The sequence below is a fragment of the Elephantulus edwardii genome, unplaced genomic scaffold (assembly GCF_000299155.1).
Source record: "Elephantulus edwardii isolate Elephantulus edwardi_28Jun2011 unplaced genomic scaffold, EleEdw1.0 scaffold00048, whole genome shotgun sequence".
Taxonomy (NCBI): domain Eukaryota; kingdom Metazoa; phylum Chordata; class Mammalia; order Macroscelidea; family Macroscelididae; genus Elephantulus; species Elephantulus edwardii.
The window spans coordinates 9,244,345-9,269,990 of record NW_006399798.1 but is presented as its reverse complement, the minus strand read 5'-3'; the positions used below and the strand labels follow the sequence as shown (position 1 = coordinate 9,269,990).

At 48.8% G+C, this 25,646-nt stretch overlaps 1 protein-coding gene across 2 annotated transcripts in view; it reads right to left on the bottom strand.

Moving 5' to 3' along the window:
- Window positions 1–25,646, bottom strand: part of SLC39A11 (solute carrier family 39, member 11) — a 374,943-nt gene that overhangs the window by 26,970 nt on the left and 322,327 nt on the right. For both annotated transcript variants that reach the window (XM_006886243.1, XM_006886244.1), the window contains exon 6: window positions 24,815–24,884. In XM_006886243.1, coding sequence (XP_006886305.1) covers window positions 24,815–24,884 — 70 coding nt within the window. The remainder of the gene's footprint in view (window positions 1–24,814; window positions 24,885–25,646) is intronic.

The following is a 25,646-nucleotide window of genomic DNA, read 5'->3' as shown; positions in this document are numbered from 1 at the left end:
ACCAAGAGGCACCTCAGCACAAGGACCTGGTGATCCACTTCTGAAAGTTCAGTCACTGAAAACATGTAGAACACAGTCCTGTCCTGACACGCCGGGAGCTGCCTAGAGTGGGAGCTGACCTGACGGCAAGTGTTTGGGGTTTTTGTTTGTTTATTTTAAACAGTTGTTAGCACTGACTGTAAACATCATTAATACATTCATTAACTGGTTCCTGGGTGAGTAATTTATGAAATTGCACGGGGTCCCTTCTCCACAGTTACACCCGGGAAGCCTGACCTCCACACGCAGTTTGAGGCTCTTGATACCCGGCAGGACAGGTGGGCATGCATGAGCTGGCGGAGGCCCACCTCCTCCCTCTGAAGACCATCACAAAGGGCCTGTCATCCTGACACAGTCAGGGCCTCTGCTCCGGACGGCAAGGGCCCGGCTGCTGGCATCTCCGCCCCCCCCCCCCCAGCCACATTCACAACTGCAGAAAGCTGTGGCCAGGGCGAGTTCCTGCAGGGATGTGGGGCCAAAAACCATCAAAACAGAGACCAAGGATCAAACAAAGGCCAGCTCCTCCCTGTGCCTCTACTCTGGGTCTTTCTCTACAATTTCATCATCCCCAGAAAAGCCTCTGAGCTCTTCCAGCCTCGCGAGGTCCAGGGCTGCCAGCTCCCCCTGCCCCCAGGGGACCAACCAAGCTGACAGAGCCCCCAATTCTGTGAGCCAATGGGCGTGGCACACAGCTGTCTGTGACGTCCCTCCGGGGCTTCAGATGCTGGGTGTCACCCTGTTTATTTTCCTGCTGATTGAATTACTCATGCCTCATTTGCCCACTTCACTGAAACCATCCTTTTGGGCTCAGTTTTGGAAACCCGAGTCCTTGCGGTGCATCTGCACTGGCTTCCAGCTGGGTGGGGGGAGGGAGTTCAGAATGGGCTGTGCCCAAGTCACCCCAGCCTGGGTTCCCACCGATCATATTCCTGGAGAGAGCTCCGGGCAGTGGAATTCCTCAGGGCATGCTTGCCTTCCTTCTGGAAGCTTCCACAGGGGAACTTCTTTCCAAACTCGTGGTCTTCCTAACCAGCCGTCAGTTCCCGGAGAACACGGGTTCTGAGGACGAGGAAGGAACCATGGCATCGAGGACAGAGCCGGAGCCAGCAGCAGGACAAACAGCCTCGTGTCTGCAGGGAAACAGCCCTAAGGAGACATGAGAGCTAAGCCTGTTCACACTTGCCTGGCAGACGGAATTTCATCCCATCCCGTGTCTGTTTTCCTTCTACCTGTGACCCAAGTTAGAGCTTGCTCAATTCCTGTTTACGGCGAGGCTTGTGGGGACAAATGGGAAAGAGAGACCCTGGCAGTGTGCGGTGCACTCGCTTCTCTCAGGATAGCCCCCCATTGATCAAGCCCTCCTCACAATCCTTCACACCCTGGTGAGGGTCCCCCCACCGCCTGGCACAGCAGGTGCACCACCCAGCCCCCCAAATTCCCCAGCCTCTGCCTAGCACCCAGTTCCAATGCCATGTCTACATTTCCGGCATGTGTTACAGGGACACCCCCACTTATCGCTACCCAACTCTGTCTTAGTAACTAAGTATTGCCAAGGCAGAAACGCCTACGGGTGTGTGGTTGTTGAGTGTTAACATGGTTGTTCAGTGCAGCCGGCCTGACCACGCCTCACAGCCATCCAGTGACCACCACACCTTGCCCATCCAGGGATCTATCTTCACTCTGTTCCATGCTCAAGTCCATTTTCCCAGTCACCATGTCAGTTCATGCTGTCGAGGGGCCTCCTCTATTTTTCTGACCCTCCTTTCCCAGCATGGTGTCTTTTCACAAGGCCTGGCCCCTCCTGTCAACATGCCCCACGTATAGGAGACAAGGTTTCACCATCCATGGCTCTGAGGGGCATCCCAGCTGCAGTTCCTCCAGGACAGAATTACTTGTTTGTTCCTTTGACAGTCCGTGGGGTAGTCAATACTCTTTGCTAATACCACAATTCAAAGGCACGAATTCTTCTGTCTTTCTTATTTGTTGTCCAACTTTTTTTCTTTTTTCTTGTTATTAATTTTGATGAACATTTAGAGACACTTTGGATTTCCATTCATTCAGTGTTGCACTTTTCCCCCTGCCCACCTCTCCCCACAAGTTTGCTCCTCTCTTTGAAAAGTAAAAGAAAAATTCCTTCATTGGTATACGATCCTCCTCTCTCCTGCCCCAAGTACACTCCACTGTGCAGCCTTCATTTTGGACTCTTGTCCAACTTTTGCATGCAAATGTTGTTGTTACTGCCGTCAGGTTGGAACCAAGTCATAGCTGTCTGCCCCCAGCAGGTTTTCAGGGGCAGTAAATCATACTGGAGATGACCGTCTATCTTTTTCCTGTAGAGCAGCTGGTGGATTGGAAACGTGCCTCTGGTTTGGCAGTGAGGCTTCTTATCACTAGACCCCCCAGAGCTTTCCTGAATGCATACAAAGCAATAAAAAAAAACCCCACCATGCCTTGAGTCAGGGGCACCATAATCTTTAAAGTGACATCCTTGCTCTTTAGCACTTTGAAGAGGTCTTGGACGGCAGATGTCCCCAATGTAACCAGTCTTTTGATTTCTTGACTGCTGCTACCACGAGTGTTGATTGTGGATCCAAGTGAGATAAAATCGCTGAAAACATCAATCTTTTCTCCATCTATCATGTTGCTGCCAACTGATAATAGTGGTGGGGAAGGAATTTTGTTTTCTTGATGCTAAGATGTGGCTTAAAGAGCAGAGGTTTATTTTCTCACAATTCACAAGGTCAGAAGGCGCAATCCAAGGAATAGCTCTCAGAGGCGGTCTGGACTTGTCTACTGGTAGTTCCCCAGAATCATGAATGTCTTACTTAAGTAGGACCTTAGTTAGGTATCAACTCCTGTAAATTTCACAGTATTAAAATACCAAAGTACATCTAATATTTCTTAGTAACAAGTGGGTATTGCTTTGCAACTGTGCATTAAAACATTATTATTAGGTTAAAAATATTTTCGTGTGCTTGGAAATATTTCTTTAGTATTTTTGTGTTATATATTATAGAAAAAGAGCCGTGGTGTCTAGCCAAAAGGATGATGGTTGAAATCCACCAGGTGTTCTGTGGGGGAAACATGAAGCCATCTACTTTCATAAAGATTTAAGCTTTGGAAATGCTGACACAGTGCTACCTTGTCGAGTAGGGGTCCCTGCGAGTCAAAATCAGCTTGGTGTTAACGGGTTTCGAGTCTTTCTAGAGTTCCCGTGTGGTGCATAAGGCCGACACGCTGCTAGTCAGAAGGATGAAGTTTGCAACTACCCACAGATACCAGGAGGAGAGAGCTGGGGATCTATCCCTGAAAAACCAGCCCTACAGCCCCCACAGAGCAGAGCTGGAGTCTGCTGGGCTGCGACCGAGTTCTGTTAAAGGTTCTCTGTGATGAGAGACAAGTTCTAAAAGTCTCAGAAGACGTTCGCCATCATGGTGGAAGCGCCTATCCCATCATGCTCCTTTCCCCCTTCTCCAGAAAACACACAGCTGAGACCTCCTTCCTGTGCAGGCCCAGGGGACTCAGGGAGCCCCTGCCTCCAGCCTGCAGCCGGAGACATGACATAATGAGAACAAGGGGCCTGGGCAGGCCCGGCACAGATGGTCCCCAGGTCCCAGCCCTCAGCTTTGGACAGAATTAGTCTGAGGACCCATCTGTGGGAGACACCGGAGAAAGGAAATTTGTCTTCTAAGAGCAGGCGAGGAGCTGGTGACTGAAGTCCCCAAGAATGCTGTGGTTGAAACTTTTTTTCTGTTGTTTGTTTTCTGGCACAATCTGTCTCTGTGACTGAACCGAGGCTCGTGTTCTCCGTGACAAAGGCCCCTTTCTTACGACACTTTAATAGCTGCCACACGGGGCACAGCCTGGCTCTCGAGGGCTCTCCCCTCTGAAGGCGGCACTGAGGACAGGACACAGGGCCGCTCTGCCTCGCTTCAGTCTGAGCTGACTTAAAAGAGAGAAAGAGTCAGACAGAGAGACAGAGACAGACAGAGATACACAGAGAGACAGAGAGACACACAGAGAGAGACAGAGAGGCAGACAGAGAGACAGAGAGAGAAACAAAAAGCTGAGCTCCCGCCTAAAATTAAAAAAAAAAAGCCACCAATCCAGAGCAAACCAAACTCACCGTCAATTTAAGTCGGATCACAGGATGCAGCAGACGGGACGGCTCCATGGAGTTTCCAAGGCCGAAATCCTTATGGACACAGACCACCAAGTTGTACTAAGGAGTGGTTTTGGGTTTGAACCGCTGAACTTTCTCCCCTTAACTAGTGTGTCCCCAGGATACATATTCTTAAAGACTAAATCCACTGAAATGAAGCTCAGCCTTTCTGAGCAGGTTCTGGATCACAGTACCCCACAGGACAGAGCAGAACTGACCCCGCACCCCCCAGGGTTTCCAAAGCTGCATGTCTTTAGAGAAGTGAACTGACTCATCTTTCTCCCATGAAGCGGCTGGTAGGTTCAAACTGCTGATCTTTTCAGTTCCCAGGCAGCTCTCTAACCACTGGGACACCAGGGTTCCTTAAAAGCCACCAAAACTCTACTCCAAATAAAAGTCTTCGTGGTGGAGTCAGAGCTGACGCTTAGCTGACCCTCCAGTGGGTTTTCAGAGGCTGGAAACGCCATGAAGGAGATGTCCATCCCTCCTGCCATGCGGCTAGTGGGTCTGAACCACCAGAGAGGCAGCACCTTTGGGCTCTCAGAGCTCCTTCCCAGGGACCAGGCCACTGGAGAAGTAGGAAACAAACGTGGATTTGAACTGATAAATTCATAGAAGAATCCATGCCTCTGAATTGTGGGACTGACAAAGAAAATCAGGTGACGTCTGTATGTATGTCCACCATCTGTGTTTCTTGAAAAAGATATTTGTAATGAAGAAATCATTGAATGCACAAGATTCAATTGTTTTTGCCCTCATTTCTGTCTTGAAGTTCTTAATTTCAGTCATTCCTTCTACATTGTTTCCATGTTTAGCATTCAACATGTCAGGGATCTCTCCAGAGTACTGAAAAGCAATGATGTCAGTGTAGAGACTAAGGTGTGCCTGATCCAGGTTATGATCTTTGCAGTTACTCGCTATGCAGCAGAGAGCTGGACAATGACTAAGGATGGCGGAAGAATAATCGATGTCTTCAAGTTGTGGTGCCAGAGAAGAGTCTTGAACATTCCATGGAGAGCCAAAAACTCAAATGTGTCTATCTTGGAGAGGGTGAAACCAGGTTTCTCCTCAGAGGCTGAGATGTTGAAGCTCTGTCTCACATACTTTGGGCACATGGCCAGGAAGGACAGGCCCTTGGAGAAGGACATCATGCTCTGAAGGGTGGAGGGATAGCGCAGGAGAGGAAGGCCCCAGATGAGACAACTGACACAGTGACTAGAGCAATGGGGATGGGGGTGTCAGAATCAGTGAGACTGGCTCAGGACAGCACAAGGTTCAGAGAGGCTGTGCACAGGGTCACAGGCAAGTCGATGGCGTATAACAACCACCACCAAATGTTGCTGATGTGTGTTATGACTGCAGGTTTGGTCACGGGCTGCAAGAAGAACATACACGTCTGTTTCGAACGAACTGTTGCTCCCGAGAGGCAAGGAGAGTGAAAGTTCATCTCACAGACTTTGGGCAGGTTGCCTGGAGGCACGAGTCCTTGGAAAAATGGCAGCATGATTGGAACGCAGAGGGTCAGCAGAAGACAGGAGGAAGCTCAGGAGATGGACGGGCACCGTGACTGTAACTGGGGGCTTGAGCATGGCTGGTCTGTGAGGACCTCACAGGGCAGGGCGAGCTCTCAGGTCAAAGGGCCTCTGGGAGCCATGGCAGACTTGACAGCACCTAATGACAGGAGTGGTGCTGGGAGGTGCAAACGCTTCAGACGCAAACAAGAAGGTCAGCTGTCGTACGGGCACCACCCGTGTAGGCTCCCCATTTCCCTCAAGCGTCTTTCATGTCAAGAAAGTATTACTGTTGTTAAATCTCAAAATAAAAACAATAACACAACACAACACACCAACAAATAATAACCTAGAAAACCCAAACACTCCACCTCCACGGAGCTGGTTCTAACTCACGCTGAGTCCCCACTGGGTGTCTGAGGCTGCTATCACACTCAGAGGAAAATGCCCATCTTTCACCCTCAGAGCTGCTGGTGGATTTGAACTCTGAGACATGTGGCTTCTGAGTGAGCATCACAACTCACTCCAGACGACGCCACCAGAGCACACAGACAAACAGGCACCTGACAGCAACTTCCCGGTGTCATCGGTGACAATAATCACTCTCTGCAGGTGCCCCACTGTCACCCTCCTTTCCTGAATGTCCTCTCAAGTTCTAAAGAGCTTGTGCTCAAAGCAGGAAGGGGGCTGTGTCAATGCGGGATGGGGTCTCACAACATAAAGCAAAACACATATTAATGTGAGCAGAAAACCAATCCGCGCTCTCACGCTCTCAAAGGACAATAAAAAGTTAATAAAATCATGTAAGTTGTTGAGTGTGGGTGGCGGAAGGGCAGTATGCCCCAGGAGACTGTCTATTGATGACCTCGGCCGCCATTCCCATCCTGCCCAGCAGAGACGTCCCTGGATGAAGACCACGAAGAACCAGCCAGGCCTCCGCTCCCTACATGACTGGGCTCTGGACAACAGACTTGCTTTTTGCCCGGAGCCACGTGAGACAGTATACGGGGCAGCAGCGGGGACGGAGGAGAGGACAGCAATGCATGTCCCCTCCAGGGCCTGGGAAAGACACCCAGAGGCCACACTGCCCTTCAGAGTGAGCCCTGGGGGACGGCCCTCCCCCACGCCTGCTCGGCCCAAACAGAGCACACGTTGTGCTGGGATGGTCCCAGTGCCAAGATGGCCAGTCCTGTCGCCAGAGACGTGGGGGCCATGCTGGACCAGGGGGCAGAGGCACAGGCGGTCCCTTGTGTGGGCAGCTGGGGGAGAAGCGGCTGCTGGCACACAGAGAGGGGACAGTCGTCTTCCTTCTTGTTCTCAGAGAGGCCTAAGAGGTAGTCCAGGGGTGGGGAGCGGGTCCAGAGGACAGCATGCACCTGGGGGCAGGGGGCTGTCTGGTGCAGGAATCCCATGCAGGACACAAGCCACGCAGCTTGGCCAGAGAGCAGAGGGGAGCCCCTGAGCGGTGCAAAAGAGCAATGCCAAGTGGACCCACAGAGTCAAAGCAAGGCTAGGGGTTCACTGAGGACCACACCTTCAGTGACTCACATACAAGTTCAAATGGAAGCAGAAGAAAGTGAAAGCAAGTCTACCTTAAGACATGACCTTGAATTTATCCCACCTGGCAGAAAAACCAGACTAGACTCTATGCACTAAAGCTAAGTGGCATTAAGCCTGTTTCTCACAGGAGACGCTGCTGGTGTTTGCAACACTGGTGGTGAAGCTTCCACCTCTGAAGAAACGCGCCAGCTGGCACAGGATGGCAAACCGATGCGTGGTCAACACAAGAGTCCTGGGTGTGTCAGGAGCACTGTGCTCCGTAAGCGTCTCAATCACTGCCTTTCTTTGTTCCACCCCCAGGAATAGATAGCCAGGACTTTCTTCCAAGGTGCCTCCTGCTGGACTTGAACCTCCAATCTTGTGGCTACAGCCAAGTGTGTTAATCACGTGTCCCACCCACGATGCTAAGTTCACTCCCTTCTGGGAGATCACAACTCTGTGGTCTAATGGCAGAAGAGCCCCGAGTGGAGTGGAGAGGGACCATGCAGGCCTGAGCCCGAGCCAGGAACAGGGACCTGAACTGTAACCACCCTGACACACAACCTCTCCCCGCTCCTGTAAAACCAGGGGGGGGGGGTAGGCTAGTGGGCTCCTGCCAAGAGCCAAGGGGCAGCTGCTCGCTCAGGGTGGGGGGACGATCCCCAAATCCATTTAGAAAGACTGCACAGGATTTGGTACGTGAAGATCAAAATATGTTAGGGGTAAGGCCATTTCTTTAAGACACTATATACTTCCCAAGTTGCAAAGGAGCACCTGGTGGTACAGAAGTTAAGCGTTTGGCTGTTAACGCAAAATGCCAGTATTTCATAAAGATGACAGCCTTGAAGTCCCCACGGGGAAGTATCCAGTCCTACAATTCCATCCTACAGGGTGACCACCAGTCAGAACCCCCATTGGGCAGGATTCTGTCTTACAGGGTCACTATGGGTCAGAACCCCCACAGGGCAGCATTCCATCTGTAGGGTCACTTTGGGTCAGAATCACCATGGGGTCAGATTCCATCTTACAGCTCCATCCGACAGGGTCACTTCAGGTCAGAACCCCCACGGGGCATATCCCGTCCTGCAGGGTGGCCACACTTCATAACCCACCTGGAAGGCAGCAGGTCTTCCCAGCTGCACCAGGAAGAACAGTCTAAGATGTGTTTCTCAACAACAAACCTGCTTTAGTGATTCTGCCTCTTTAACTGGGCCATTTCCCGTCCTCTCCTGTCTGTCTGTTCTTCAGTGATGCTGTTGCTGCTGTGTTAGGTGCTGTCAAGTTGACAACAACCCGGAGCGACCCTCAGAACAGCAGAACAGAATCCTCCCTTGTCTTGCACCAACCTCATCATCCAGCCAAGCTCCAGCTGCTGTGACTGTCGCCGTGTCAACTCATTGAGGGGGCTCCTCTCCTTTCCCAAGCACGATGTCTTTTTTTCAGGGACTCGTGCCTCCTGACGCTACGTGCAGAGATGGACTTTCATCAGCCTTGCCTGCAAGGAACACCCGGGTGGATTCAAACCGCCTGTCTTTTAGTTGGCCATACTGACTCCTAGCTCACTAAGCCACCAGAGCTCCCGATCTCTGCTCTGTATAGAGTCCTAGAAGAGGTAGACTGCTGTCTTCTGAAAGAGGAAGAAATCAGACAAGAGGGGACATGTAAAACAGGAACTGGAAGGTGAGGAAGTACCAGAGTCAAAATAGCGGGACTGTATAGATGCTTACAAACAAAACCAAAGCCGAAACCCCAACCCATTATCATCAAGTAGATGTACCCTCATGGGGGTCACAAAGCAGAGCCAATGTGAATTTTCTGTGCTTGTTTTATTAATGAGAGACAATCACCAGGCCTTTCCTCTGTGGAACTGCTGGACGAGTTCAAACGGTCAACTTTGAAAAATGAGTAAACCCATCCATTACCCTCTATTACCTTCTGCCTCACAGCCACCCTGCATTGGGTTCCCAGGTCTGTAAATCTTTATGGACGAGACTGCCCATGAACTGGTAGGTGGATTTGGATCAGTGACCTCTTGGTTGGCAACCCAGCAGGGTATGCACAACATTGCCAGGCTTCCTTTACAAAAGTTAGAATGAAAATGATTCGAAGCACCTCCAGACTAGGTGAGCGGGCTCTGGTGGCCTCGTGGGGAAGGAGCTGCAACTCCAACCCAAAGGAAAGCGCTCTGAATCCATAAACTGCTCCTTAAGACAAAGATGGGCGTGAATAATTTAAAAGTGATGTATGATAGGGTATTATGGTTATCACAAGAGTCCACAATTAAGGTTGCATAGTGGAATGTACTTGGGGCCGTGGGAGGGGTGAGGGTGGGGGATTGTGTACCAGGGAGGGAGTGTTTATTTTACTTTAGAAAGAGAGGAGCAAATTGGGGGTGGAGGGCTGGGGGAGGAGGAGAGCTGGGTGGGGAGAGAAGTGCCGCAGTGAATGAATGGAAATCCAAAATCTCTGTAAATGTTCATTAAAATTATTTAAAAAAAAAAAAAAAAAGAAAAGACAAGACAAAGATGGGCAATCTCCTCCCATGCGAATTACAACATCCAAAAATCCGCGGGTCAGCTCTGAGATGGTTCCGACAACAGCACTAATTACAGACATCTGTCTATAATACACGGTCCTCGGTTTTGAAAGGTTTAACTTCTGCGTATCCACAGATGCTTAATGAGGGCACCTCAACTGCTTTTCCACGTCTAATCTTTGTGTGTGTGCATCACCAGGCAAGGACCACATGGGGGTGCTGTCTGCCAATCGCTTCCTGCCTGCCAACTCGTTCCTTTCCGATTCTGTTGTATCTTAATTCAAGGCAAGGGTATACGCAGGTAGAACTGGAAAGAAATCTTTAAAAGAAGGACCTGCTGTTAATAGATTACTCCACAATTCCAGGCAAGGTCATTTGACAGAGTCAAGGGAAGGGGGTGTTTTGTATTAAAATGAAATTGGTAGTGCAGTCTGTAACTGTAGGTAAGAGATGGCGGTAGAATTCCCTTCCGCTTGAGCTGACTGAAGGTAGGCTTGCTGTGTTATGAACTATGTACTATGGACGCAGGGTGTGAAATCCCTCCTTCAGGGACCTGCCTTGTCTCTGGCTGCGTCTCCTCTTCAGGCTAAAGGCCACGCCCTGTGAAGACCAGGCTGGGCTCTGGCTTCCATGAAGTTATGTGTCAGTGGTCAAGTGGACCTTCCAGCTCTTGGTGACAGCAGAAACGTGCTTCCAAAGGGGTTCTGGATGGAAGGCTTTTCAGAAGATGGGCAGACCTTTCTTCTGAGTGACAGCTGAGTGGATGCAAACCTCTAACCTTTAGCGTAGGGAACTCTGGTGGCCCAGGGGTAAGAAGCTGTGCTACAATCCCCAAGGCATGTGGTTCGAATCCACCAGCCGCTCTGCAGGAGAAGGATGGGCAATCTCCTCTCATGCAATTTACAGTCTCTGAGAACTGGCTGGCGAGTCAGCTACGGGTCAGTTCCATCGTGACATCATCCCCCCCGCTCCCCACCACCTTTAGATTAGTACATGAGCCATTGACTGTGCCATGCAGAGTCCCTCATGGGATCTGACCCACTGGGCTGCAGCCTTGAGGACAGGATGGGCTAAGTCTGTACGCCTGTAAGTCCAGGGGCACCCTAAGAGTAGCTGCAGGGGTGTTTGAGGAGAAAGGCCTTTGGGGGCTTGCTTTGCTATGAGGTTTTTGGTTTTGTTTTTTGCTATGAGTTTTTAAGTGATTGCCAATTTAAAAACTTCTATTGTAACTCTCTAAGTCGGTGGCATAGGGAATTCTGGTGGTCTAGTGGATAAGGAGTTACACTGGGAACTCAAAGGTAGGCAGTTCAAGTCCACCAGCTGCTCTGTGGGAGAAAGATGGGAAAGCTCCTCCCCTTTTTATAATTTATAATTATAATTTAATTGTAATTTATAGCCTCTGAAAATCTGCTGGAAGGTCAGCGCTGAGTTGGTTCCAACTCAACAGCAATGAGGGAGAGGGAGAGAATGAAATCCTGACACTGCTGTAACCCTCTGGTCTCACCTTTAACTGCTACTACATCTAACTTGCAAGCATGATTTCAAGAACATTCTGGAACAAAAATCAGAAAACTACTTAGGCAGATAAACACTTACACACAATCTTTTTTACACATAAAGACATACTGTACGTGTTAATAACCAAAAAACTGTCTATGTCAACATAATTGCCCTAATAACTACTGTCTGAAATAATGGTAAAATACAAAAATGATGGTTTTAAAGTCAAGCAAAATAATACATCTGACTTATATTTTACTCTTTGATTTTGGGGATAACTACGTGGTTTAAAACTCATTTTGATGCCCCTTAAATCTCTAACTTATGGTTGAGTTGGAACTGACTCATAGCAGGTCCTCCACTGGGGTTCCAGGGATGTTGGATCTGATCCCTTAGCTGGCCCTCCACTGGGGTGCCAGGGATGTAAATCCAACAGGAGGAAGCGGCCAATCTCTCTTGGATTGGAAAAGCCAGAAAAGTGTGGCCTTCGGGCTAGCTAGTTCCCACGGATTATGTGCTATTTAAGAAGGGCTGGTGGCATAGTGAGTTGTATGAACAAAAAGATCAGCAGTTCAAATCCACCAGCTGCTCCTAGGGAGACAGATGGGCAGTGCCTTCCTGTATCGATTCACAGCCTGAACTTCCAAGGACGGGTGCTGTGAGTTGGGAGTGACTCAGTGGCCGAGGGCTTACCTGGGCTCAGGTGCTGCAGTGGTTAAGTATTAAATGGCTAAATGACAGGTGGGCAGTTTGAACCCAACCAATGACTTCAAGGCAGAAAGATGTGGAAGCATGTTCCCTGAAGATTGTGGTTGTTGTTAGGTGTCGTCGAGTTGTAGACAACTCATAGCAACCCTATGAATGAAAGACCTGGACACTAGTATAACTTTCATCCTTTCTCCAGGTTCATATGGTTTCCAGAGGCAAGTTATTTCAGAAGTGGATGCCACTCCTGCTTCCAAGCTTGTTTTAATCGGGGAGCTCCACCAAACACTGTCCACCATGGGTGACCATTATCGCATTTGACACATCAAATACAGATTCTACCTCTGTAGCATCTGGCCGCTCCAGATGACTTCCAACCTGGATTCTCTAAAGATTACAGCCTAGAAGATTCTGTGGGGTAGTTCTAGTCCACCACGTAGAGTGTGCTGAGCCAAAATGAATGTTCAGAACAGAAATGAAACACTTGGGTGTAAATGAAGGCAGACTTCATTTTCTCACACTTCATTCTTGCAACTTCACAAACGTTGCTTGTTTTACAAACTGACAATAACACAAGCCTGCGTGTCCAGCACACCTATCAGCGTTCTTCTTCCAGCTGCATGCGCCCACTTCCTGTTTCTGGGTCGCATTTTGGACATTCTCACAATATTTCAAACTTTGCCATCGTGCTATTTCACAATTAGTAGACTGCCACACAATGCCAACCCAACTTCTCCAAGCGGAGAAATGGAAAACTTCCTGTGGCTCCATCATGTGGTCTGGGACCGAACCTGCCCAGCTGTGGTCACCAGCTTTTGTGTGTACAGCTTCTGTGTAATCCTATGTGGATCAAGGCATCAGTAGCGCTACACTGCCCCGTCTGATTTTCCTTGTCTACAAGTCCCATGTGTTTAGCAAACAGGAGGTGGTGTGGTGCTTTCTAATGAGTTCTTTAATGAGCAGTATCTCATCAGGGCATTCAGCCAGGCGACCTTTCCTAAGACTCCAGTGTTGGCCAGCATCAGCCGTGTTGGGCACTTGGTAGGAGACACATCCAGTTGTCTCCAGGGTACATGCTCGTCATTCATCGATGGCATCCTGTGGCCGCCACCTTCGTCTGCTCTTCACAGCTTGTTGCAAGTGGCACCTGCTGGCCAGGGTCTGCTCACAGATGACAAACTCTTCTCAAATGTTGTTGTTATATGCTGTCAAGTCGCCTGCCACTCATAGTGACCCTATGTCACTATGAGAACAGCCCTAAGCTCTACCCTATCCTGTGCCAATCTCACCATCTCCAACACACCTGCCCCCATTACCCCAGTCACTGAAGCACACAGCCTTGGTCAAAGCTTAGAACAGGGAGTGATGTTCGAAGCAAAATGTTTACCAATGTTTATCATTCAACCCTGCCGTCCCTGCTGGGTTGAATGAAGATTGTTGTTGAGTTGTGGGAACCTGAGGGCTGGTGTCCTCTCAGCAGGATGCTCTCAGCGGAGGGAAGGACATGTCACAAACCATGGCCATGTAAGCCTCCAACTCTCCAAGGACCTGGGCTCAAGAGCCTCTTGGTGGTAAAGTGCAACGTCACGATTCCAGGACCACACCAGGAGGGAGAAAGCTGTGCTGTCCTTGAACTGCTGCTGTTCTCTGCCAACTGAGAGTTTACTCTTCAGGGGATGGTGTGTCCATTCTGAATGGATACACAGATAGGAGGCAGGAGGGTGGGCTGGACGGATGAGGACGCGGGAAACCCTCCATCAAGGAGAGGGAAAATAACAGCATCTGAACACCAGAGGGCAGCAGACACACAAGTGACACACTGGGACCTGTGGCTGGTTGCCCTGGAGGGGATTCAAACCCGTGCCAACCTCACCTGGACAGCGCAGAATCACCCCTTCCAGAGAGGCCACGGCTGCAACCTTTTGGAAGCAGATTGTAGGTCTGTCTCCCGAGGTGCCTTTGGGTATGTTTGAACCATCAACCTTTAAGTCTAGTAATTGAACATGTGATCATTTGTCTACTCTGGAACTCTTAACCTCACTTTCTTTCGTGATCAGTGAAAAATGCCTTTAGGAACTTAAAGGAATGCTTCCAGCAATACATTTTATATTATTTTAGTCCTTGAGGTAAGGGGTGATGACAGATATAGAGGAAAGAAGCCAGTCTCCTGCTTCAAGAGAAATATGGAGACATATGTGTCCCACAAAATACAGATGACCTCAAATATTTTTTATCTTCTGCTATCAGCATGTCTTCCATGACTGATAACACTTAGTATCAACAAAAATTTTCCAAGAAGGAAAGATTCAATCATGAAAGAGTTATGTTGTTGTTGCTGTTGTCATGTGCCGTCGAGTTGCTTGTGACTCATAGCGACCCTATGTACAACAGCCCTAAACTCTGCTCTGTCCTATGCCAATCACACTGTCTCTGACACATCCATCCTGATTAACCCAGTCACTAAATCAATCCACCTCATAGAGGGTCTTCACCTCCTGCACTGTCCCTCCACCCTCCCAAGCACGATGTCCTTCTCCAAGGACCGGTCTCTCCTTAGAATATGTCCAAAGTATGTCAGACTAAGCCTCGGAATCCTTGCCTCCAAGGAGCCGCCCAGTTTGACCCTTTCCAGGATGAATCTGTTCATTTTTCCCAGCAGTCCATAGTATTCTCAACACTCTTCTCCAGCACCACAGCTCAAAGGCATCAATTCTCCTTCTATCCTCCTTGGTCATTGTCCAACTCTCTGATGCATAACAAGTGATTGTGAAGACCATGGCCTGTATCAGATGCACCTTAGTCTCCAGAGAGACACCATTGTTCTTCAGTACTTTGGAGAGGTCCCTAACAGCAGACTTTCCCATGGCAATGTGCCTTTTAATTTCCTGGCTACTGGTGCCAAGAGTGTTGACTCTGGAGCCAAGCAAACTAAAGCTGTGTACAATCTCAATCTCTTCACCATCCATCCTGATGCTGCCAATTGGTCCAGTGGTGAGAATCTTTGTCTTCTTGACATTGAGCCTCAATCCATATTGTAGGCTGCAGTCCTTGACACTCTGCAGCAGGCGCTTCAGGTCCTCTTCAGTTTCAGTAAGTAGGGTTGTGTCATCTGCATAAAGCAGACTGTTGATAGATCATCCACCATGGCTCAAAATTGGGAAGGGCGTACGCCAAGGATGCGTCATATCTCCATACCTTTTCAACCTGTATGCAGAACAGATTATCCGGGAGGCTGGGCTCTATGAAAGAGTTAAGAGCCCACTATTGAATGACTTTGGCTATGATGCTCGTCACTGATTTTTAATCACATTGCATGGAGGCTGGAGAGTGAGGCCTGACGTGGGGCATTTCTTCTGACTGTTCCTGCGGCTCTGTAATTCGTCGGTCTTGGGGGACAGGCCTCCTGGTGCTGGAGAAGCTTGGACACTGTCTAATCGCTGGGCCGGGGCTCTCCCTCTCTGCCCATCATAAACGGTTTCATGATATTTTAATTTTTAACTTTTTTGTTATTTTTTTATTTACTCTGTCCCACAGGGTAAGGGTTGTGGCACACTCCCCCAGTGAGACGTCAGTCTTGTCCATTTCTCCCGGCCGTGTGAGTACATGCTCCTTCCCACACTTTGTGGGTAAAGTCGCCAGGTGCATACAAATGCAGGAGCACTCCATCAACCTGGCAGTGTCTCTCTTTTCATTAAACACTGACCTTTTATTCATCATAGCTTTGTGCCTTCGAGCCTGTCTTGTCTGAGGCTAGAATGTTAATAATGCTCTCTGTTCGTTGCTGCTGAGTTTCTGCTGTGTGCTTTTCAACCTTTGCATGTTGTGTTTATTTGGAGGGCCCCTTGTTAACCACACTGGTCCAGAATCCCCAGGGCAAAGCCCTCCAGTGACTGGATTTGTCCACGTTGGCTCTACACGTCTCCTCAGCACCAGGTCACATAGTTTCCAATCCATCCATTCTCTCTCCTTCCCTCTCTCTGGTTCTCACCAGGGCAGACAACCCTCTTTTGGATTTACAAGCATATTTACTAAGGAGTCCTGCTGGTGTAGCCAATTAGATGGCTTGCTGCTAACTGAAAGGTCAGCAGTTCAAATCTACTTGGTACTCCTAGTACCTGCGACCAGCTGCTCTACGGGAGAAAGGTGTGGCCAGCCCCTCTCATGCGGATGTATGGTCTTGGTAGCCCAAGAGAAGGGTCACCGTGAATCTGCCTCAACTCGCTGGCAGTGAATAGCATGTTTACTAATGTCTTCCTTTTTGGTTTTTCCTGATGCAGTTTCTACATAAGTTCTGGTGGCACAGTGATTAAATGTTCCCTGCGAACCTAAAGACCAGGAAGGTCTGGTGGCCTAGTGGCAAGAAGCTGTGCTGCAATCCTGAAGGCACACGGTTCGAGGCCACTAGCTGCTCTGTGGGAGAAAGATGGGCAATCTCCTCTCGTGCAATTAACTGCCTCTGAAAACCTGCCGCAGGGTCAGCTATGGGTCAATTCTGACTCTGCGGTAAACAACCACCACCACCATCACCTAAAGGTCAGTGGTTCTAACCCACCTGATGCTCGGTGAGAGAGCGATGTGGGGGTCTGCCTCTGTAAAGATTACAGCTTTGGAAACCCAGTGAGGGCAGTTCTCTGTCCTAGCGGTTCATGTGCAGTCAGAAATAGGCTTAATTTTTGGCACCTTCTACACAGATCCTACAACAAAGTCTTATGAATAATAAACTTAGTAGCCTGTATTTTCTCTCAGCCGAGTATTCAATTCTTAGCAGACTACTATTAGGGCAAGTGTTGGCTGACTAAAACACACAGGCCAGCCGCCTGTTTCACTGGGAGATGGTCACGCCCATCTGTTGATGTATTTATGGTCACCCTGCATTACCAGGGCAGACAGGAGCAGTGATCACTGACAGAGGGAGGTCACACCAGCCTGCTGGTTCTAACCTAAGGATGTTTGCGCCCCTTTCTCTGGATGGACAGTGACGTGCTCTTGTACTTTTAAGACATTACTCCCTTGTCTTCTTCTGTCAGAGCTGAGATGTCTTCCAAAGGCCTGTCCTGTCTGTGCAGGTGAGCGGCCTCTTTCTCTGGTCTCTTCTCTGACTGCCTGGATATCTCCAGCTTTGCTGTGCCCACACATTTATTCTGAGTGTCCCTGAAGCACTGTTATTCATCGTCTCAGGAGACCTGCCCCCTGTGCTGGAGACGATGGGACAGTCTAATCGCTGGGCTGGGGCATCCACTCCATTAATTCTACCTTCACATCTACCCCCCACCTTGTTAACGATTCTGCTGAGTTTTCATTTCCATAACTGCATTCCTCCCCCCCCCTCCATTTTCGAAGGCCTATTTTTATTTCAAGTGTACACATTCTTCTGGGAAACGATTCTATTACTTTGTTAGAATCTCTATCCCTTTTAAAAGGAGTTAAATATTAAAAACTAATTCTCCTTTTGTTTTCAAGAACTCAAATTTCTTTCAAAGAGTAAACTCTTCATTTTGAATGCTTTGTGATTTACAGGAAAGTCGTAGAGACATGAGTTCTTGGCTATCAGCAGCCAGTTTCACCTCTCGTTGACATCTTCAATTACTTTGGTACAACTGTCACCACTAGGAACCAGCACAGGTACAAGACTACTAATTTCCAACTGAATAAGACTTCAGAATAACTGATGCCCTTCAGGTGAGGTGTTGGTGACGGATACTGAACACAGCGCCCACAGAACAAAGCACCCTGTCTCGAGAGCAGTGAAGCCAAAGACGTGCAGCTTTTGGGTTGATGGACCAACTCCCTGTGGAGCACAACACCTTGCTCAAAAGTATTCAGGCAATAATTGTGTTTGATGTACTCCTGGCTCTGAGGACCTTTCCAAAACCAGATTTCCTACTCCTCCCCTGGACCATGGACTGCTAGGAGAACGAACAAGTTTGTCCTGGAGAGGGTGAAGCCAGGCTGCTCCTTGGAGGCAAGGATTCAGAAGCTTCATCTGACACAGTTTGGACATGTTGCAAGAAAGGACCAGTCCCTGAAGAGGGATGTCACTCTTGGGAGGATGGAGGGATAGCACAGGAGAGGAAGACCCTCGATAAGAAGGATTGATTCAGTCACTCGGGTAATGGGGGTAGGTGTCTCAGAGACAATAAGATTGGCACAGGACAGAGCAGGGTTTAGGGCTGCTGTACACAGGGTCGCTATGAGTCGCAGGCAACTCGACAGCACATAACAACAACAAGATTCTGGAGTGAAGGCAAGTTTTTATGCCAAATTCCTGCACCTGAGGGGTTTTATGCTGTCAGGTGGCCCCAGCCCCCCAGGGACCCCATCCATATACAACAGAATGAAACCCTTCCTGGTTCCAAAGCATCTCTGTAATTGCTGGGACATTCCAGACCAGTGGGGAGAGCAAAGTCTATTCTGAATATCTTCCAGCTCAGGGCACTCATCTGCCAGCACTAGACTGAATGATCTTCGGAGCTCTCACTGGCTAATTTTTGGAATTAGATCACTGGGCATTTCTTCTGAGTCTGTCTTAGTTTGGAATCTCAGCTGAATCCTGTCCACCACAAGTGACCCTGCTGGTACTCGAAATACCATTGGCTTAGTGTCCAGCATCATGGCGACATACAAGTCAGCACAGGATGATGCACCGACCAGTGGGTGGCAGGGAGGATTCACAGCCCTGTTTAATTGATAAAAGGAGCCGTGGTAGCATATTGCTTAATGCATCAGGTTGTTAATCCAACGATCAGTGGTTAGAATCCACCGGCTGCTCCACAGGAGAAAGATGGGTCGCCTCTCACTGCACAAACGTACAGCCTTGGAACCCCAACAGAGGGTCACAGCACCACACCCGACTGGAAGGCTGAGGTTTACTGATAAGTAACGGTCAGAGGCCTGGGCTTCTCTATGCTGAATCTTAGTTCCAGTTTCCTGAGCTGCAAGAGCAAGGCCAAGTCCACTACATGGGTGGTGAAAGCCCAAGCCTCAACCCCCTAGATGGAAATCACGATCTGAATCCAGTGACCATTCCGTCTGTGATTTCTCCCCGCCACTCCTGACATCTGGCATATCTTTCTCTTCTCCGTCCTTGACTGAGAACTAAAAGCTGTGCTGCTTGGTTTCTCGTGGGGTGTCCAGGGCGTCTGAGTTCCCTGTACCCTGTTGATGGGTCTCAAACCTCTGAGAAGAGCTGGGACATACAAGTCTTGTGTTCTCTGCCATGATCTGCATAGTACTCACCAAAGAGAAGCTGAATGAATGAATGAATGAATGAATGAATGAATGAACAAGTGGAGACCAGGTGAGAACAGAAGATGAGGATCTGCCGACTTCAGGGAGACACCGTCACAAAGCACTGAATGAATCCGGGGCGTTAAGGACAGGCAGGGAGCAGACACACAAGGAAGTCCCTGGTGTGATATGACACATCACCACGGTCCCTGACCCCTGCCGACCTGCAACGTCCCAGGACAACGTGAACTTCCCAGCAGCTCCAACCGCAGCGCTTCCTGTTCCAGCTCCAATCCACTGGCATCATCTCCCCCCCCCACCACCCCCCGCCTACTTCTTCCTTCCTCGGCTGGGAGGCGAATGCAGGACACGTGTGGGTGGATCTGACACGGCTAATCAAGTCAGAGCTTCACTCTGGACTTGAAGATGATCATCTAAGGAAGCGGATCATCTAGGGCCTGGAGACATCATTGCAACCTGTTTCCTAGTTCCCTGTCCCTCTTCTCTGGACCCTACAGACACCTGTTCAAAAGCAGTCATATGAAGCCACAGGGGGAAGGCCCGTCCCTTCACCTTACTGTGTGAACAAGCAGAACCTTGGTCCCATCGAGTTACTTCTGAGGAGCACTGCCGGTGTAGTGTGTGTTATATCGTGCTGCTAGCCAACAGGTCAGTGGTTCTAATCCACCAACCGCTCTGTGGGAGAAAGATGGGCAGTTTCTTCCTATTAAGACTGGAAACTCCTTGGCGGGAGCTGTGAATGGGATAGGACTCGGTGGCAGCGCAGGGCATCTGAGGTCCCTGTTGGTGAGAACGGCTTGGTGTTGCATCCATAACCCAAAGGCTGCCTGTGCCGACCCACCGAAGGGGTCTGTACAACAAAGGGGTCTGGCGTCTGATTCTTAAAGGCAGCTGCTGCTTGGTATAGAGTCAAGTCCGACTCACACCAGCCCCTTGTGTTAGGAGTTGAAGTGCCCTATGGGGTCACAGCCAAGCAAACCCTGGGGAGCGGCTGTGCTCTGGGACATAAGCCTCGCCAGGAGTTGGAAACAACTTGATCGCAAAGGTGTGTGGGCAGCTTGGCTGATCCCTTTCCAGCCTACAGGCTCACTGCCTGTCCAGCCCTCAGACGTTAGGTCTTTCCCTCTTGCTACCTGAGTAGTAAGTGTTTGATTTCTACTATCTCCTTCCTCCTGGGAAACCCAGGCCCTTAGCATCAGCAAAGGGCACAGAGAGGCATGTGCAGGGACCGCTCTGCATGGTACCCCAGGAACAAAGCCACAGGGGTGTGGAAAGGAAGGACCCAAACGTCAATGCTTTGCGTGGATTTATAACCCAAAGCCCCACCTTCAGTGACATCACCCTGCTTACAGCTCACAGCAACCTCCCATCACTAAGCCACTCGCTAATCCACACCCCCATCCCTGTGGTTGTTTTTGTTTTAATTTGTATTTTATATTGGTTTGCATACACAACACATACTGTGTTTCACACCTTCCTTCATTCACATTGAGTTTCATGCAATCATTCCCATCCACTGTGTTTTATAATATGAATTCCCCATGGAATTACACTCACCCTCACCCTGTCCTTCCAGATCCCTGCTGGCTCTTACCCATTTCCTTGACCCCCTCCTCCACCACCCACCAAATTTGTGTGACCCTGTGATTTCCCCCTCCTGCCCACCGTCACCCTTCCGCTCGCACCCGTTCTCCCCTGGGGCCCCCATACATATTTTATTAGTTATGCTTCTATTTTTACAAGAATGGTTTTACGCAGTATTTGTCCTTATGAGACAGAGCTCGCTCACTCAGCATAATGCTCTCCAGTCTCTCCCAAGTTATGTAGTACTTTTCTAACTCATTGCTCCTGAGTGCTGCGTAGTATTCCATCATGTGAATGTATTACAATTTCTCAATCCATTTGATTGTAGTAGGACACCTGGGCTATTTCCATGTTCTTATGATTATGAGTAACACGGCTATAAACATTGGTGTGCAAATCTCCATCTGTGTCTAATTTCCTTGGCATATATTTCAAGCAATGGAATAGCTGGGTCATATGGAATTTCTATGTTCAGCTTTTTGAGGAAAACACCAAACTGCCTTCCAGAGTGGTTGTACCATTTTACAATCCTACCACCAACGATGTATGAGAGTTCCAATCTCTCCACATCCTCTCCAACTCGCTAACTGTCCTGCTAAACTCTGCAAGGCTGTAATCTTAACAGGAAGGAATTCACTGCCTCAGCTTTCTCTCACAGAGAAGCTGGTGGATTTGAACAGCTGAGCTTTTGGTTAGCAGCCCAACCCAACATGTCACCCTCTGCACCACCAGGGTTCCATCTGTAAATTTGTGAGTGGTAAAAATAGGCGAAAGGGTGAGGAGTGCTTGAAAGAGAAGGCTCTTTCTCCTTACCTCCCTGCAGTCCACACTGGGGGGGGGGCTTTCTTGGGGATAGTGTGATGACCCAACAGTGGTGATTAAAGACCCCGGCTCTGTCTAACAGCTTATGATGGGAGTGGGGATGGAGTGTGGGGGTGTGGCCCCATCTCAGCGAGGAGATCCCCTTGAGTGTTTAGAGAAAGCTAAGAGAAGAGACTTGGGCAAGAGAAAGAAGAAACTGAGTTGGAGGTATTTTTTGCTCCACTTTCTTGGGACGTGGTGACAACGATGAGTAGAAATTGCAGATGACAGGAGAGAAACATTGAACTTGACATGTGATATTACAGGAGAGCAGTGACGCGGGTGCCCTGGCCACGGGCACCAAGCGTGAGGCCTGCCTGTCACTTGCTGCCAGGCTTCTGTAGCGTGTACGGTTTCCAGGGAAGACTTGGCCTTTGAAAGCGCAGGAGGTCAGCTCTTCCAGCCTCTTCAGCCCTGGGGCACTGCTTGATTCTGGAGTTTTCTCACAGTCCAGTGAAGCCAGGATCAAAATGGCCATGCCAAAGGACCAGGAGCCAACCTCCGCCACCCCACGCCCAGTGGGGTGAGCAGTGTGGATGATCTTATGAATCAACCTCCAGCTGTACTTGGTGGCATTTCTTACATCCTCCAGGCCCTTCCCTAGCTCCTGTCCAATTAGGTTTCCACAGTGGACATCATTTTACAGATCGCACTGAGAAACAGTGTGGACATGACTTGAGAGACTGGTAGACAAGTGTTGAGAGTTGGGAAAACGTCAACCCAGCACATTCCAGACTACACACACAGCCAGGACTTCACAGAGCAAGGTGACCTTTACCACAGAGCCCGAGATTCTGGGGATGAGCAGTGATCACACTTATCACCCCAGGGCCCCACGTCAACAGGTAAAACAGACTGAAGACCTGACATGCAAACAGTCCTCACGGAGCATAAGGTCCACACAATACAACCACTGGGGGTATTGAAGAAAGAAATGTGAGCGACCAGCCCAGGGGGGAGCAAGAGATAGAAAGGTGGTTAACAGAGATGGTGCCACTTCTTAAAAATAATAATTGAGGTTTGCATCAATCTGAAGACAGTGCAAAGAGCAAGATCTCCGGACCATACCAGCCCTTGAACCACATGCTTGAAGGAAATGACATTTTCCTTTTTAATGTATTTTCAAACCAAACCACTTGACGTCAAGTTGATCCCAACTTACGGTGGCCACCCTGGAGCATGGGTAGAATTGTTCTACACGGTTGTTCTTGCTTGTTGGCTTTTTTATAACAGTGAAAATATACACAACACCTTCTCTATGTCAGCACGTTTCCTACTTATGATTCAGGGACATTGAATACATTCTTCATTCAAGTTGTGTTTTGAATCTGAATTCAAATGCTGCAGGTAGGATGCAGGCGGTGCGTGAGCCCAGCATTGCAACCACTGTCCCCACCCATTTCTTTGAGGACCTTTCTCTAAAGATTGACTGGTTCAGATAACATGCCCAAAGTATGTGAGGCTCACAGTATTAGGTCCTATGAAGTTCACCATGAAAAAAAGACATAGAAAGTCTTGCACCAATGCTCCTAGGAAAATAAAAGGTTATGTTGCTAAAATTCTTTGGTCACAACATTTCTGTCAACCTGTAAATATACAATCTTGCTTTATGTATACTCCTGCTTAAAGATACTTCGTTTAATATCTATTATTGATTCAGCAACATTGAACTCATGGCCAACAACACTGTGACCCATGTGTTATCTAATCCCTGTGTTTCTCTATCAGGGCTACCACAGCCTTCCTGTGCTTAGGACCATTAGAGTAACACTTCAACACTACTCCTGGGGTCGCTCAAAGGAGTAAAATCACCAAGGACAATCCACAAAAATGAAAACTAAAACAACAACAAACACAAACGAACCAAACCCAATGGCACCAACTAACTGACTGTAAAAAGGACACTAGTTTACAAGATGATGCTGTAAACAAACAGTAGGCAGAGTGTCACCTTGCTCAGGCCCCAGCTGAGATATGCATAGAAGGTAGCTCACAATTCTGCTACACTGTGTGTGTCCACAACTATGCACGAGCAGGCCACATGTACTGATGGGGCAGGGGGAGGTTTACAAATAACAACAGAATCAGTGACTGGCGAAGACGGACGGCAGACAAGAAATGAAAGCAAGAGAATGGCTAGAGCTGTCCAGGGAGAGGACGTCAGGTGAGCTCTACCGACAGATTCCACATGAAATCTGGTTCACAAATTGATTCCTGAATGTTGATTCAAAGATCAGAACTAGAAAGCAACAGGGATGAGAGTGGAAGAAACCTGGAGAGCCCAGAGTCAAGGAGCCTTCAGAAAGGGGGGCTGGTCATCAGGGTCACGTGCAGCCTCTGTTAGGCAGTCTTTTGCTTCAGTCTTAATATACTTACGGGACTGAGAAAACAGCCAGCGATTATACCCATTTGTTGTTTGAGGACTAGTTTCTCACTTGAAAAACTGGATACCAATCTGCTTCTGGGAAGAACTCTGAGGTTTGAGCTTTACCTTAACTCTCCCCCAAACTAGTTTTGTTCCATGGAATTATGGGCGCTGAACAAGCACAGACATGCCTTATAAATACTGTGGGTTCAGTTCCAGCCCCCTTCAATAATAAATACTGCAATTAGCAAGACACATGACTTTGCTGGTTTCCCAGGGCGTTTGAAAGTTGACACTAGAATGTAGTCTACTAAGTGTGCCAAGAGCATGATGGGAAAGTCTGAAAGATTGTGATGAGCTAAGTGGAACACAGAGACATGAAGTGAGCACGGGCCGTTGGGGAAATGACACCAACAGACTTGCTCCACAAGGGAGCTCTCATGGCCTAGAGGCAAGAAGCTGCACTGCAATCCCAGAGGTACGAGGTTCAAATCTACCAGATGCTCTGCGAGAGAAGGAGGGGCAACCTCCTCCTGTACTAGTCAGACTTGCTCCACGCAGGGCTGCCACACACCTTCCATTTGTGTAAAATGCAGTGGGTGCAAAACGTGATAAAGCCAAGTACGAGAAAACGTGGCTTGCCTGTATGTGCACGAGATCACTCTGACCTCACACGCCAGGGCCAGCCAGGTAACAAGCATCTCCCAGCATCACTTGGGACAGTACAAAGCCCCAGGGCACCAGCTGTGCAGTTGCGGGCTTACCTGGCACTTTCAAAGGTGGCAGATGCAGTCTTCTCTATGGCCCCGAATCCAACTCCAACCGCGAGACCCTCTGAAACATATCAAAATCACCACGTGTTAGGATTCGTTTTCTAAGAAGGTACCTCAGCGCCCATGTATCAGGTAAGACTCCATTCCACCCAGAGTCCAGCTGCCATGTCAATTTCAACTCAGTGTGACCCCCCAGGACAGAGCAGGGCTGCCCCACAGTTTCTAAGCGGCCAGTCTTCTAAGAGACAGACTCTCACATCTTCCTCCTGAAGAGCAGCTGATGGGTTTGAACTGCTGACATGCTGGGTTAGCCGCCCAGTGCTTAACTCATTGTGACACCAGGGATCTGAGAACCACACATTCCACCTGCCAGGAGTTTAATAAAACCCCAGCAAATGGGCCAAATCACCCTCATAACTTGCTTAAATGTGACTGAAAAGCTAACAAGAGTTTTTACACTTTCATACGGTTGAAATAAAAATCAAAGAAACACTATTTCACGCACATGAAAATGCTATAGAACACAAATTCTAGTGTCCATAAAGTTTTATTGGCACACAGTTAGCACGCTCATCCTTGATGTAACGTCTGTGGCTGTTTCTGTAACAGAAACAAAGCCTTTAACATTTATTATCTGACATTTTACAGAGTTTGATGACCCCTTACCTAAACACATACATTTAAATAGTTCTACAGCTAGTATCCTATCACTCACAACATTGTACTTCAGGAAGGATACTGAAATTTCCTTTTTTTTTAAAATTTTTTATTTGTGTGTGTGCATGTACCGTCAAATCAGATCTGACTGGTACAGGAGGAGATT